Source organism: Eptatretus burgeri, chromosome 14 (genome assembly GCF_056783735.1).
Source record: "Eptatretus burgeri isolate ZD-2024b chromosome 14, Ebu_testis_v1, whole genome shotgun sequence".
NCBI lineage: Eukaryota > Metazoa > Chordata > Myxini > Myxiniformes > Myxinidae > Eptatretus > Eptatretus burgeri.
Genome location: NC_140974.1, coordinates 34,145,424 through 34,158,563, shown reverse-complemented (window position 1 = coordinate 34,158,563; position 13,140 = coordinate 34,145,424). Strand labels below are relative to the sequence as shown.

The window sequence follows — 13,140 nt, the reverse complement described above, 5'->3', positions numbered from 1 at the left end:
AGGCAGCAGGAGGCTGGTTGTGGCGATGTCGACGAGGGCGAGGCAGAGAGAGAGAGGCGGAGGGACCGCTCCGACCTTTATAGAAATTGCGGGGTGGGGGGGCCACCCTGAAGCGAAGCGTCATCACCTTAATTGGGCACTCCGATTGGCCCCGACCCCTCAGGCGGCCTGCTAATTTTGGCCGGAAACCACACCACTCTGTTTCCAGCAAGGTCATGTCCCGCTAGACAAAAGGAAAAGGACTATTTACACGTATATTTAATGGAATAACTGTCTTGGGACCACTATCTTTTGGATGCATGCGGTTCCGAGAACCTCAACAATATATATATATATATATATATATATATATATATATATATATATATATATATATATATATATATATATATATATATATATATATATATATATATATTGTTGCGGATTCGCGCCCGCCGGCGTGCGAACGGTCACGTAACTCGAATCGCGGCACGTCGCCCACCGGACGGACAATCCCGTCGTGACCCTCTCGGACTAACGCCGGGAACTAGTCACGGGTGGGCCTTTCGGCCTCACCACGATCGTGCCAATCGGCCCCCCGCGTGGGATAGGGTTGCTCGCCAAATTCGACCTACCTAAATACCCACACGGAGGGTAGACCGGGCGATCGCACCTCGCCGCAGGTCGACTTCGGACACGGGCCACTTTAAGCGACCCGTTCCGTACTATCGGGATAACCGAGCGGTATTATCGTCGGCCTCGACGGTTCGATTAATTATCGGGCGTATTTGCCCACGACCAACCCTTTACGTGAAGTAAGATGGAGATTCAATAAAGGAAAAGACGAAGCGAAACGGGAAAACAGTTCAACATAAAGCACATTTATTTCGCGATGAACGGAAAGCACACATATACAATTACACCAAAAGCAAATGTAAAAGAGAAGAAGAAACACACAATAATACACAAAAAGCAAATGTAAAAGCAAAACACAATGCAGATCTAACCGACGACCGAGCACACGGCAACACTTATACAGTTTTACTTCACAGACGGCGCCGACAACACATATACTCAAAGCAAAAGAAAAGGACCACCCTCAAGGATGATGGGGGCAGACGGGCCTGGGGCCGAGACCGCGTCGGGCCTACCCGTCTGATGATGAGCCGCAAAATGGCGGTGGCGCCCCGACTCCGCGGGCCTCGCAGACAGTGTCTGGAATGGGGTGGGAACGGGGCCCCCTTCTCGCACTATCTCAGCGCGGGGGGAAACAGGAGGGGGTTGTTGATGCTCGGGGGAAGGAGGATATCTCCCTGGCTCGGGTCCCGCGACGAGCGTCTCCACCACGACCTCGGTCGCGTTGCCGGCCTCTCCTCTCCGCAGCTCCCCGACTCTGACACGAGCACCCCCTCGACTGCCTTCACCGCCGCCACCTCTCCAACTCTCCACAGCTCCGTCCAACTGCCTTCTCCGACTCCTCTCTTGACTGGCTCTTCCCAACTCAACTCCGAACTCCACTTGACTGACTCCTACTACGAGTGAACGCGGCCCTTTATAGCCCCCGTGGCTTCGCTCCTTCACCTTCGACCCTTTACCTCCGACCCTTCACCTCTAACTGGCTCCCCATTGGACCGAGGAAAAGTGGGCGTGAATGCTTTTTGATCCACGAATTTGCATATAGCGATATTACTCCGACGCACCTGGAGGCGGGGCCAAATCGCCCCATGCTCGCTGATAAGACGGAACAGAAGTGGGCGTGAGTCGTTTTTGATCCGTGGTGTTTCTGCACCCGCTGCTCGGTGCGCACCCTGCACGAGTCCAGTATCGGTGCCCACAAGCGGCGCGGGAATGACGGTGATGCGATGGTTACAAGAGCGAGTTGTGACGGTAAAGGTCGTGGCTGTTGGCGTTGTTGTTGTTGTGAAGCGGCGTTGCGGCTGGTGGTTGTTGTGTGATGGCTGTTGAGACGTGGTTGGTGGTGGTAGTAATGGTAGTAATGGTAGTAATGGCGGCTGGTCCAAAATAAAGATAGTAAAAGAAAAACAGCTATCTAAAAGGGTCGCAGCCCGCATGAATGACATTTATTCCCTCTAAACAACGGGTTTGGGCCTAACTACACATATACTTACAGAGATATCTCACCTAAGGGACCTGAATGGTGGTTTGCGAATTTCGTCAACCACAACAATATATATATATATATATATATATATATATATATATATATATATATATATATATATATATTATATATATATATATTACACGTATATAAAAGGTAGACAAAGGAACATGGATTTTGCAAACGTTTTCCTGTTGAGAAGACAAATGCTGTATGAGCCATTGAAGAGAGGCATCTCAATGCTAACGGAATTCAAAAACTCTTGTCTTTTTTCCTTGTCCATGCCTACCACTGACTAATTCTCCCCACTGGTTGAAGGACATTTGGAGTATTTCAACACCTAAGCTACAAATTATTTTGATAATTACGTGTTTTGCTGATAATAGAACCGTAAAATATGTACAATGACAATGTATGGAAATTGAGCAAAAACGATGAACTCGAAAAGGGAAAACAGCATCGCCCGTCTAATGGAGATGAAACCACTCTTATTTAAAGAATTCAATGAACACTGGATTATTTTGATCAATTCTTCAATCATATAGGTTACAGCAACAGAATTATATATTTGTTTGTTTTTTTAGGTCTCATTAACCTCCGCCATCGAAGATCGGAGGTTACTGTTTTCACCCCTTTCTGTTTGTTTGTTTGTTTGTTTGTTTGTTTGTGAACAGTATTATGGAAAAACTCCTCGACGGATTTCGACGAAACTTGGTGGAGGGGGGGGGGTTAGGTATGGTCCAAGGATCATGCCATTAGATTTTGGACAAAATCCAATATGGCCGCTATGGCGGCCATTTTGAAAAAATATTTGAAATTTTTTTTTTTGCATTTCTACATGTTTTAAGTGATTTCCAACCCCCCTCCCCCTCCAAAAAAAAATTGTTGGAGAAAAAAAAATTTTGCAACTTTTTTTTCAACAAAATCTCTTTTTTTTATTTTTTTATTTTTTGCATTTCTACATGTTATAAGTGATTTCCAACAAAAAAAACATGCCAAAATTATAATTGCGGCTGATTTTGGAACTTCAGGTGGATATACCCACGTAAAATCAATTTCTGTCTCAAGGAATCTAGTTATGATGAATAAATTGAGTATGTAAAAAGGAAAGTTGCAAACTATAACTCTCTGAGCACTGTTGACGTCAAATTGAATGAATAGGATATCAGGTTCACTTGAGTGACCTCGCAGTATTGGCGGCGGAGGTTTTGCACTCTACAGAGTGCTCCCCCTCTAGTTTACACTGTATTAAGGACAGAGCATCAAATGAAAATTAAAATAGCCATTCCTTTCTCTGTTAGAAAGTGCCAGATGTAAAATGTCCTTTTTATAAAAAATGCTTTTTTTTTGTGCTAAAATATTTCCACTTGCTGAAGTGATAAATAATTCAGTTTTGTTTTTATTTGTTCAATTTTAATTTTACCCCAACTTCATTCTCTTGATGACTGTTCCCCCAGACCCCCATCACCAGGAACGTTACCGAGCCAGCAGCCGCTTCCTTGCCGTACTCAATAACCAGAGCTACAACCAGAAATCCCAAGGTGAAGCTCCTGTGGCCTCGCTTTCCACAGCATAGCTCATGTTTGTCAAATTATTTTCACATGGGCTACCCATTGCCTTCTATTTAATTTCTTGCTCGTTTGGAATGCTTTAAAAATAAAAATATATCTAAAGAACTTTTATTGTCTCCACCCTGAAAGAGTGAGGCTATTGGTGAAAGTGGATGCAGATTTACTTTTTAATATATCACCCCGGATGGCCTACTTTACTACATCGCCTCCTAGCGCCTTCGGTACAGTTTGACAAAGTTAAATAATTAACCGTAACATTTTTTTATTCCTCCGCAGCCAAAGGCATTATTTATGCCGGATTTAACCATAATTTTTTTTTCATGTGAATGTGGACTATGTCCAAGTTTTCTGTGCCTGTTCTTCTCAATGGTGACTCAGTCATTTTTTTTTAGCTCACCTGGACTTTAGTCCGGTGAGCTTATACAATCGAGCAGTGTCAGTCAGTCAGTCTGTAAACATTTCAGTCATTATCACTTGAACCAAACACCATTTTGATGAAACTTGGCCACCAACTTCATATCTGATGCCAAACAAAGGTGTATTTACTGCATCAACATCTGTGCTCATTAACGGGTTGAAATCAGGCCTAAAAACACAAAAAAATATCCTGCCCTAACCTACAGGGTGCATTGCATTAGAAGCACAGCCATGCCTTCAGCCAACAACATGATCTGTGACCTGTAAACATGCATCACTGTAATGAGCGTCGAGAGGGCTTTCATTCAACCAATCACTTGATCAGATTCTGTGCCTGAAGAAAATTTCAATATTTTATGACATCATTGACTGTTGCTCCTCATCCACATGAGCTTCAGGACCCATGGTTTATACCATACAACGTGTACAAACAGCTTCTCGTTTGCTGCCTCAAATCAAAATGTATCTCATGTACCCCCTGATGAAGCATCACGTACCCCCTGGGGGTCCGTGGACCGCCGGTTCAAACCACTGGCATAAAGGCTTGATTAGTGCACACGGGCAGCTTTGTGTATATGTAGTTTGATAATATTCTCTAATGTAACCATAACATGTTGATGTCGAATTTGACCCTAAGTTGATTTTCTACCTTGAATGTGAGTTGTGTCCTCAAAGTCAGCCATGGCCATTCCAGAGTGTGTTTTTGTCCACACTTTTTACTGTTTTGAGGTATGCTGCAAGGCCGACAGGCTCAACTCGGCACCCGAATGGCCTTCAACATAGTTCAATAGTTACGTCCGCCCACCGAAGGTGGACGGAGGTAATGTTTTCACCCCTATCTATCTCTCTCTTTGTTTGTCTGCCTGTGAGCAGGATATCTCAAAACGTTGAGGACAGATTCAGCGAAACTTAGTGGACAGGTTGGGTGTGTAACGACAAACTGATTTGATTTTGGTGAATATCTTGATCCGGATACTAGAATTAAGCGATTCTTCACCATTGAGAGACGCGGCCAAAACGATATACATTATTATAGCATTATACCTCAAAAAGTTACGGACGGATTTGGATGAAGGTCGGAGATGAGGGACATTAAAATGAGCTCCAACTCGCCAATCGACCAATCATCCGTCCATGTACTTTTGTGTATGCAACATTTCAAAAACCGTTGAACATTTAGCTTTCAAATTGCAGATAAATTTTCCTCATCAGCTGAATTCTGTTGCCATGGCAACCATCTTGGTAACTTGGCTTGTGCACTTGATGTTTCAAAAAAACGTTCAAGATTGAGCTTTCATATTACACAGATCTATTCCTCATACCACCCAAAAATTGGGGGACCTGGAGTATCAGCTGCTTGTTAAATCTAATTTAACCAAATTTATTTTATACCTTCATTGTGGATTCTGTCCGAGTTAGTCGTGCCCATTCCTCGGGGTGTGTTTGCAGTTAGATTTCCTGTAATCCCTGTCATCCATTCCAAAGCAATTAATAAATTGCAACACATGCATACAGCTTTGCACAGCAATGAAATTGTGTTGCAAGTTTTACGTTGAAAATACACATCCTAAATAATTAAAATTTTATTCTTAATCTATAAGAGGGTCACACTCTGTAGCTTGTTGTGTGATCGGGGTCGCCATCACAAATACCCTGGAGAGGCTCTAATTGTTAAATGCCCAGTCTTGTATTGATTTAGATTCTAGAGCATGCAGGTGTTTTATTTGCAGGGAGAGGTTCTTAAACATTTGCATAGGCTACGGTTTTGCACTCATATTACTCCTTTATTAATGAGGTGTTGCTCTTTGGGATACTCTTTGTAATTTGGGTGAAAGGTTATTGTTGTACAGCTTTAGAAAGTCTATTTGTGTTGAAGGAGATTTCTTCCACAGTGCTCATGAGCTGTATGAATGTGCTGTTGTCAGAATGGAAGGAAAACTTTCTTCGAGTTCAGCGTCTGGTTCTCATTGGTGGACCAGATGATGGTGTCATTACTCCATGGCAATCCAGGTACAGCCCAGCAGTGGCACTGCTATATGACACAACCTGTAGTTTAATATGTTAAGTGTATGGTGATTTAAAAGGAGAGCAATGACTTACTGTGCTCTCCATATTTAATATTTATTCTCTCTTTCTCTCTCTCTTTTCAGTCACTTTGGTTTTTATGATTCCAATGAAACTGTACAAGACTTGAAGGATCAAGAGGTACAGACATGTTTTCAATACTGTCCAGATTTCAAAAACCAAACAGGTGCTTGTATTGACCATAAAGGTAAATGCAAACACCTGTTTGGTGTTGCCATCCGTGCCCATGGCTCTTGATGCTGGGATTCTCAGTTCAATGTTCACATAGTGTGTTGATTCTTCTGTCTTTGTCCTTCATGTGACGGCTTTACCATGATTTGAAGATTAACGTTTTTAAAAGCAAAAATACCAGAAATCGTTTTAACATGAATGAAGCTCGGCTTTTGTACTGTTATACTATAGTTGTCCCCCGCCCCTCCGACAATGTCAGAGACGGGAATAAAATGAGTTCCGTCCAACTGGCAAATCATCCGTCCATGTACTTTTGTGTACACAATATTTCAAAACCCGTTGAACATTTAGCTTTCATGTTGCAGACATCTATTCCTCATGATATTATCTCATCCTGATTAGATTAAGACTGTGGTTGGTTAAATTATGTTGCCATGGCAACCATCTCGGTGACTTGGCTTGTGTACGTGATATTTCAAAAACTGTTCATCTTTAGCTTTCATATTACATAGATCTATCTATCCCTCACACCATCCAAAAGGTGGGGGACCGAGAGCATCAGCTTCTTGTTTAAATATTTACAACTGATAGTTTGTACTCCACATGTAAAGTTATTTATTTTTAATTATTATTATTATTTATTTTATATGTACAGTAGACTAGGCTAAGTCGGCAGCGTGTAACTCGTCACTTCGCCTAAGTCGGCAGCATCAAAAAGTCCCGAATTTATCTGATGTTAAATCAGCTTACAGACTTTGAATAAAGTCTGTAAGTCATCATCTCTAAGTCGTCAGATGTTGTCCGTTCCCGCGTAATGGAAATTCAAGTAAATTACCATGCCTAACTCGTCACACGGAACTGCTGCCTCGTGAGAAGCCCGATTTCATGGAATCGAGATGCGCGGGCTCTTTATAACTGCGCTGCGTTCAGCTCAGTCAGCGCGCCGTCCCACATGCATCTGAAGAGGTAGACAGGCTGCGCAATGCAGTCTCTGGCGAAGGAGTAAAGGATCGATCGAGCTTAGTGTTGAAGTCCGATCACGGTTTTATATTGGCTTGTTTTGTACATCACCACACTCACTTTCACATCGGTAATGAGTGGTAGTCATCACGATGACTGTGTGTCATGTAATTTGTCTGGTATATGAGTTTTCATTCCATATGAAAACTCATTCTACATTCATTCCAGTGAATGAATTCTAACAGCCATTCATTCCACATTTGTCGATGGTCATATACCATCACCGATGGTATACGAGTTGTCTTACAGTTGTTCATTATCTTTACTTTTGATAAAGTGATTCATGAATTCCATCTTTGCTTGATTACTTTCCAACTCACCAATGAACCCCCACCTATGCCCCGAGGATTGTGTTTCCCTTTTGGTACAATAGCCGGCTTAGAGATTGTTGTTCCCTCTCACACATACGTGTCCAGGCCACGCGGACTTCATCCTTCAACCCACAGTCATCATGAATGTTCGCATACGCGTAAGTCGTCACATGTCTAAGTCGTCACTTGTTTCTCGGTCCCGATGGTGACGACTTATGCCTAGTCCACTGTATATATGTATATGTATATATATATATATATATATATATATATATATATATATATATATATATATATATATGTATATATATATATATATATATATATATATATATATATATATATATTTTTTTTTTTTTATTTTTTTTTTAACATGCTTCATGCATGTATTATCATGTGCTTTCCCCACTTTAGGCAAGCAGAATGGCCTCGAGGTACACACACTCGCCTCTCAGCTGTCTTGCCTGCGTTTGAATCCTGACCCATTTATAAACTGGCATCCCAGTGTTTCACGGGTAGGGCGATCCATCAATGTGTGTGCCATCTCTCGGATGAGTGCTGCTGGCATTAGTTGATGGATGTTAACGACCCCACAGTGTCCTTCGCAAAGAGTAGGCGAGCTCTTTCCAGCACCATAAACAACTTACAAATTTCTACCCTAACTACTTCGTCGAACATCAGGCCCGGCCAGCCTGTTCATGAAATACTTGGGCCAAAAACTTCCGCGAGCCAACCCCACAAGAACATGGAAATCATTGTGGCCATTAAAGAAGATCCTTTCAACCACTTGAAGTGTGTATTGTAATCCCATTCCCTTTCTGCCTGATGGGCAGTTATCTTGGCACGCAAATACTTGGTGTTTGTCATTGTCATCTACTCTAAGCCGTAGTTGTGTGGGCATCAATTTGGAATTTCACCAGGGAGCTGGTGCTAATTGACAAATCTACGTAAAATATAGGATGGGATCTATAATGTCCACTTGTAAGCAACCAATTACTTAGTCCCCGACTTAATGTCCCATCTGATGGACGGCAGACTCGTTTATGCCCAGCCCTGCCTGTACAACACCAGGGTGACGGTTTTTGGTCTGGTTGGGAACTGAAGCCAGATTAGATGGCTCAAATGCTACATCTGTGTGCTACATCTGAACCATCCTGCCATCCCTTATGGTTCTCTCATGTTGCATTATACCTGCATGGTTATTTGTCCTGTAAATGTGAGGCTATTTTGTATTGTATTTGTTATCTTGCCCTGGAAGCTTAATGTCTCAAGCCCCATATTGGTGCATAATCGCAACAGCCTCCGGAATGTACTGACTGCTACATGTTTTACTTAAGCTTTGTCTTTTCCTCAAGGTGTACAAGAATGATTCATTCGGTCTACGTACCTTCCAGCAAAATGGCCGGCTGTTCGTGTACAGCATTTCGGGAGTGCACCACACCAATTGGCACCGCAATGAATCCGTTGCCTATAACTACATCATCCCCTGGCTGGACTAATTACCTCCATGGTCGCCCGACTTCCATGCAATGCCGTTAGGGTAGATTTTTGTCGTGTTTTGTTTCCTGCACTGAGCTGCACTTCGTCAGGCATCAGCTTGGCCTCCTCACGTGCCTTACGTGTTTAAGGTTTTTGAAAAATTGTTGGGAACCTTTGGATGATGGGGCTCAGCGACACAAATTAGATGAGATATATTGCAATGTAAATCTTGAATCTTTGCCTTTGATGCACTGTGTTGATTTATCAACAAAATGTAAAATGAGCATTTTGTTGTGAATATTAAATTGTGAAGGTATGTCGTACAAATTATTATTTTCAGCGAAATGAGGGTCTTTGGAATGGAGTTGCGTGCAGTGAAGTCATTCATCTCCGTTTGGGGGCCATATATTAAGTATGGGGGCCATATGCAAAAAAAATGAAATTTTTGATCCCCACCCCTACCCCCATCCTCCTTTTGTCACCATCTCTTTTAAACCTCCTTTCCCTTCTCTGCACATTCCCCTTCCTTTTCCTATATCAGCTTCTTCTCATCACGCTCTCAAGCCCTCGCCCCCACGCCTCCTGCCTGCCCCACCTCGTGTATATCTGAAAGGAGGTCCCTTTCGTAGAACTCTTTTTCTTGCCATGCATAGTTTTAGTTTTCAAGGAAGTAGTTTTATATTTGGGATTTTGGCATTGGTCTATGTTAGGTTCGAATGATGCTATCCTTAAGTGTGTGAATTGGCACAACTTCAGCAGCACTTTTATATTTATTAAATAATGAGCAGAGCTTACCTGTCGCTTTGCTGACGGACCAATGAGCCGTCCTGTTTGCCAAAAAAATTTGGGCGAGGAGGAAAGGAAGAGAAACTTACCTATGCATAGAGTGCTTTAACCCCTCTCCTCCCCTATCCCAACGTCCTGCTTCCTTTGCACCCCGTTTGTTCTGATGTCCCTTCCCGCTAGAAATGCCTGAAACACGATGACAGGCTTTGACAGGCATTTGTGACTTCTGTGGTTCTTAAGTTTAAAGATGACGTCGAAACGATCGCATTGAACTCGATTTTTCGTTCTGTGAAATGCTAATGTGGAATATTTTATCCCAAGAGATGTGGTATCAACTTCGAAATTTGTTTTAATCACTGAGAAAAGGGTGATGGTTGGACTTTCAATCAAAACCCATTTTAGGAATACTCATGAATATTTGGCGGTGATGTAAGACAAAGGAGGAAGCTACTCATAGCCTCCGAGAACAACATGGCTTCTACCGTGGTGAAATAGCCAAGGAAAAGTGAAAACTATTCTGCAGCAATGTGTATGGTGGAACGTTGTGGTTTGGGGTGCAGCCGCTGGCTGGATAATTTGTGTGATGGCTCAACCACCCTGGCCTCAACCACCCTCCCTCCCCCCCCAACCCCTTCTGACTCAGGTGGCTGAGCTTGGGGTTGGAGCGGGTGGCAAAAGCTTGGAGCAGGTGGCTGGAGGCCATGGCAGTGGGGCATCACATGATTTGTTGAGACGAGCTGTACTAAAAACTTGCCAAAGCACAACTGTCTCTGGTGTTCCTGCAAGTGCCTGTGTTGACAGGTCTGGGTCACATTGATCAAGAGGTCAGGGCTGGATTGGCAGGTCGACTTTGGAGGTGGTAGTGAGTGATGAAAGAAACTTTTAAAAACAATTCCCTTTTGGTGTAAGATTGCTTGGTACTCGTGTGAAGCTCTGGTCTACCCACTCTTTTATATGTCATAGTTTTTCTCTGGCAAGTTCTAATGAATAATTTAATTATCTTCTTTCTCAACTTATCCTTTATTTTGTTTTGATCCAAATGCTGTTTTGTTTTGTTTTCCTTGAAATTGAATGAATTATTGTTTGCCAGTGTTACTTTCCAAATGTTCCCCTTTTGATCCCTTCATTTTCCTTGTAATAAATTATTTTGACTTTTAACAGCCTTGGCCAATGCTATTTATCTTCCTGAAGTACGAGTTGTTCAGCTTCCAGTGAGCTTAGCCTTTGATATACAGCATGGAATGCATCCTTGAAGGCCAATTCATGATGAGCAAATATATTTTATGACTGCCCAGATCTCTTGGCACATTGTTCAATGAACGTTCAAACTTCAAATTGTTCAACTCGGGCCTACACTGATCCTGACGATGCCCAACAAGAGTGAATCTGGTAGGTCGGTTCGCCTGTGGGGATATTTGTGTCTGTTTATTGATGATTTGGTGAATTTATTTGAGCTGTTAAAACTGCCCCTGCTAGTACAGATGAGAGAGACTTCTCTGCAGTTCAGAAGGCAGGCCTTGGCCTGTTCTGAATTGTCAAGGAATATATATATCTGTTCCCAGTTGCAAAATAATATGGTAAGTTATTCGAAGCAATTTGCTGCAGCCGCCTCATGGTTGAGACACGATGGGGGCACAGAGATTACAAGTACCTGCTAATGTATGTCCAATTCCTGCTTTCAGCTTCTTCAAGCAGTCACAAGCAAGCAAGGCCTTTTTAATTGAATCGGAATAACATTTACAGCACGTGATCACAAGGCACAAATGGTGGCACACTGTTCTAGTTGAGATGTCTTAAATACCTCTGAAATCACTAAAGTTGTGGAAAAGTTTCTATCCTTTTCCCCACATCACATTTAAGGGTGAAAGCTTGAATTAACTACTTGCATTTGCTTAGTGATGCAATACTTAAGCCTCACTGTTTGTCTGCCACAGTGGGAGAGGCAAAGGGTGGGGGGGTGAGGGGTGGTCATGATTTGCTACTGTCTACCCTGAGCTCTTTATCCCCATGCTTTTTGAAAAAAAAAAAACTGGGATATTGTATTTTCCTCTGTCTGTCTCTCTGTCACGCTATCTCCGAAAACGGTTACGCAGAAATTCACCAAACTTGGTAGTTATGATCGCCATGGTGAAAAAGGAAAAAAAAAATTCATAATTTGACATTGGGTCATTCTTGGTGGAACTTTTTGCCATCTTTCAACTTTGCTCTGGGTGAGAATTGTAGGGATTTGTGATGTGCTCCAACGATTATTCTTTCAACTTGGTCTGGTTTTAAAAGAGATTCAGCATAATTAGTAAAAGGATTGAAAGACGGATCGCATCCTGTTAGAATCCGATTATTTGTTCGTTTCTTAAAGAATGATGATCATTTATTTTTGACTTACTCGGCCAGCAATACTCACGTCATAAACTCGGATTTAAATTGCGTTTATTACTTGTGAAATCGAGCAATCGCACCTACGATATATTGGTTCCTTGAGTATGTTTGTCTATCAGTCATCTACAGGTGACAATTCTTAACCAACTGATAGAGCTAGTTAAAATCTGGAAACCTCTGGTGTTTTAGGTCAAGGTAACCAATCGTAAATTTACATCCGATTGACTTGATATCTATACATACAGGGTAAACAAAGGACTACATATTTTTAATATGCCATAACTTTGTCACAATAATAATTAGCATTTTTTATTTTTAATTGAAAAGTTTTTCTATAATATATGTTAAACAAAGTTGTTCTGTTATTTTCTACATAATATGAAGCCAGTTTGATGTCATTCTGATGTCAAATAAAAAATATTGTCCTTTCTGTTTTGCCCTGTATTTAAAACCAAAAAAGGGTGGATGGTGAAGCCATGGTCGAGCCATGGCAGTATGTCTATCAATTATGTACGATTGGAATGAACCGCTTGGACCTTTTACATCCGTTAGACCCCTTGACCTTTTAGACTCATTAGGTCAGGTATGGGAGCATGTGCCAGAACAGCGCGTCGCTGCGTCCACTTTCCGCCGGTACTCCAGGGGCCTCCGTCTGGAGATCACCTTACTCCTTAGACCCCCAACTACTATTCAAACATACCCTTTGGACCCCTTACACACCTATAGATTGTTCTTGGGATACAGACTATATCCGTTTTTTTTTTTCAGTAAGTACAGTGATATGCAATCTCCACCCACGCGGAGGCTGGTTGAACAGAAT

At 42.2% G+C, this 13,140-nt stretch overlaps 1 protein-coding gene across 3 annotated transcripts in view; it reads left to right on the top strand.

Moving 5' to 3' along the window:
* PPT2 (palmitoyl-protein thioesterase 2) overlaps window positions 1-11,102 on the top strand; it is a 42,585-nt gene extending 31,483 nt beyond the window's left edge. For 2 of the 3 annotated variants that reach the window (XM_085854336.1, XM_085854338.1), the window contains exons 6-9: window positions 3,562-3,645; window positions 5,985-6,102; window positions 6,243-6,297; window positions 9,035-11,102. In XM_085854336.1, the coding sequence (XP_085710462.1) occupies window positions 3,562-3,645; window positions 5,985-6,102; window positions 6,243-6,297; window positions 9,035-9,178 (401 nt within the window). In that variant the 3' untranslated portion in view covers window positions 9,179-11,102. The remainder of the gene's footprint in view (window positions 1-3,561; window positions 3,646-5,984; window positions 6,103-6,242; window positions 6,298-9,034) is intronic. The other variant, XM_085854337.1, reaches the window with a different exon arrangement.
* Window positions 11,103-13,140: the final 2,038 nt, after the last annotated feature.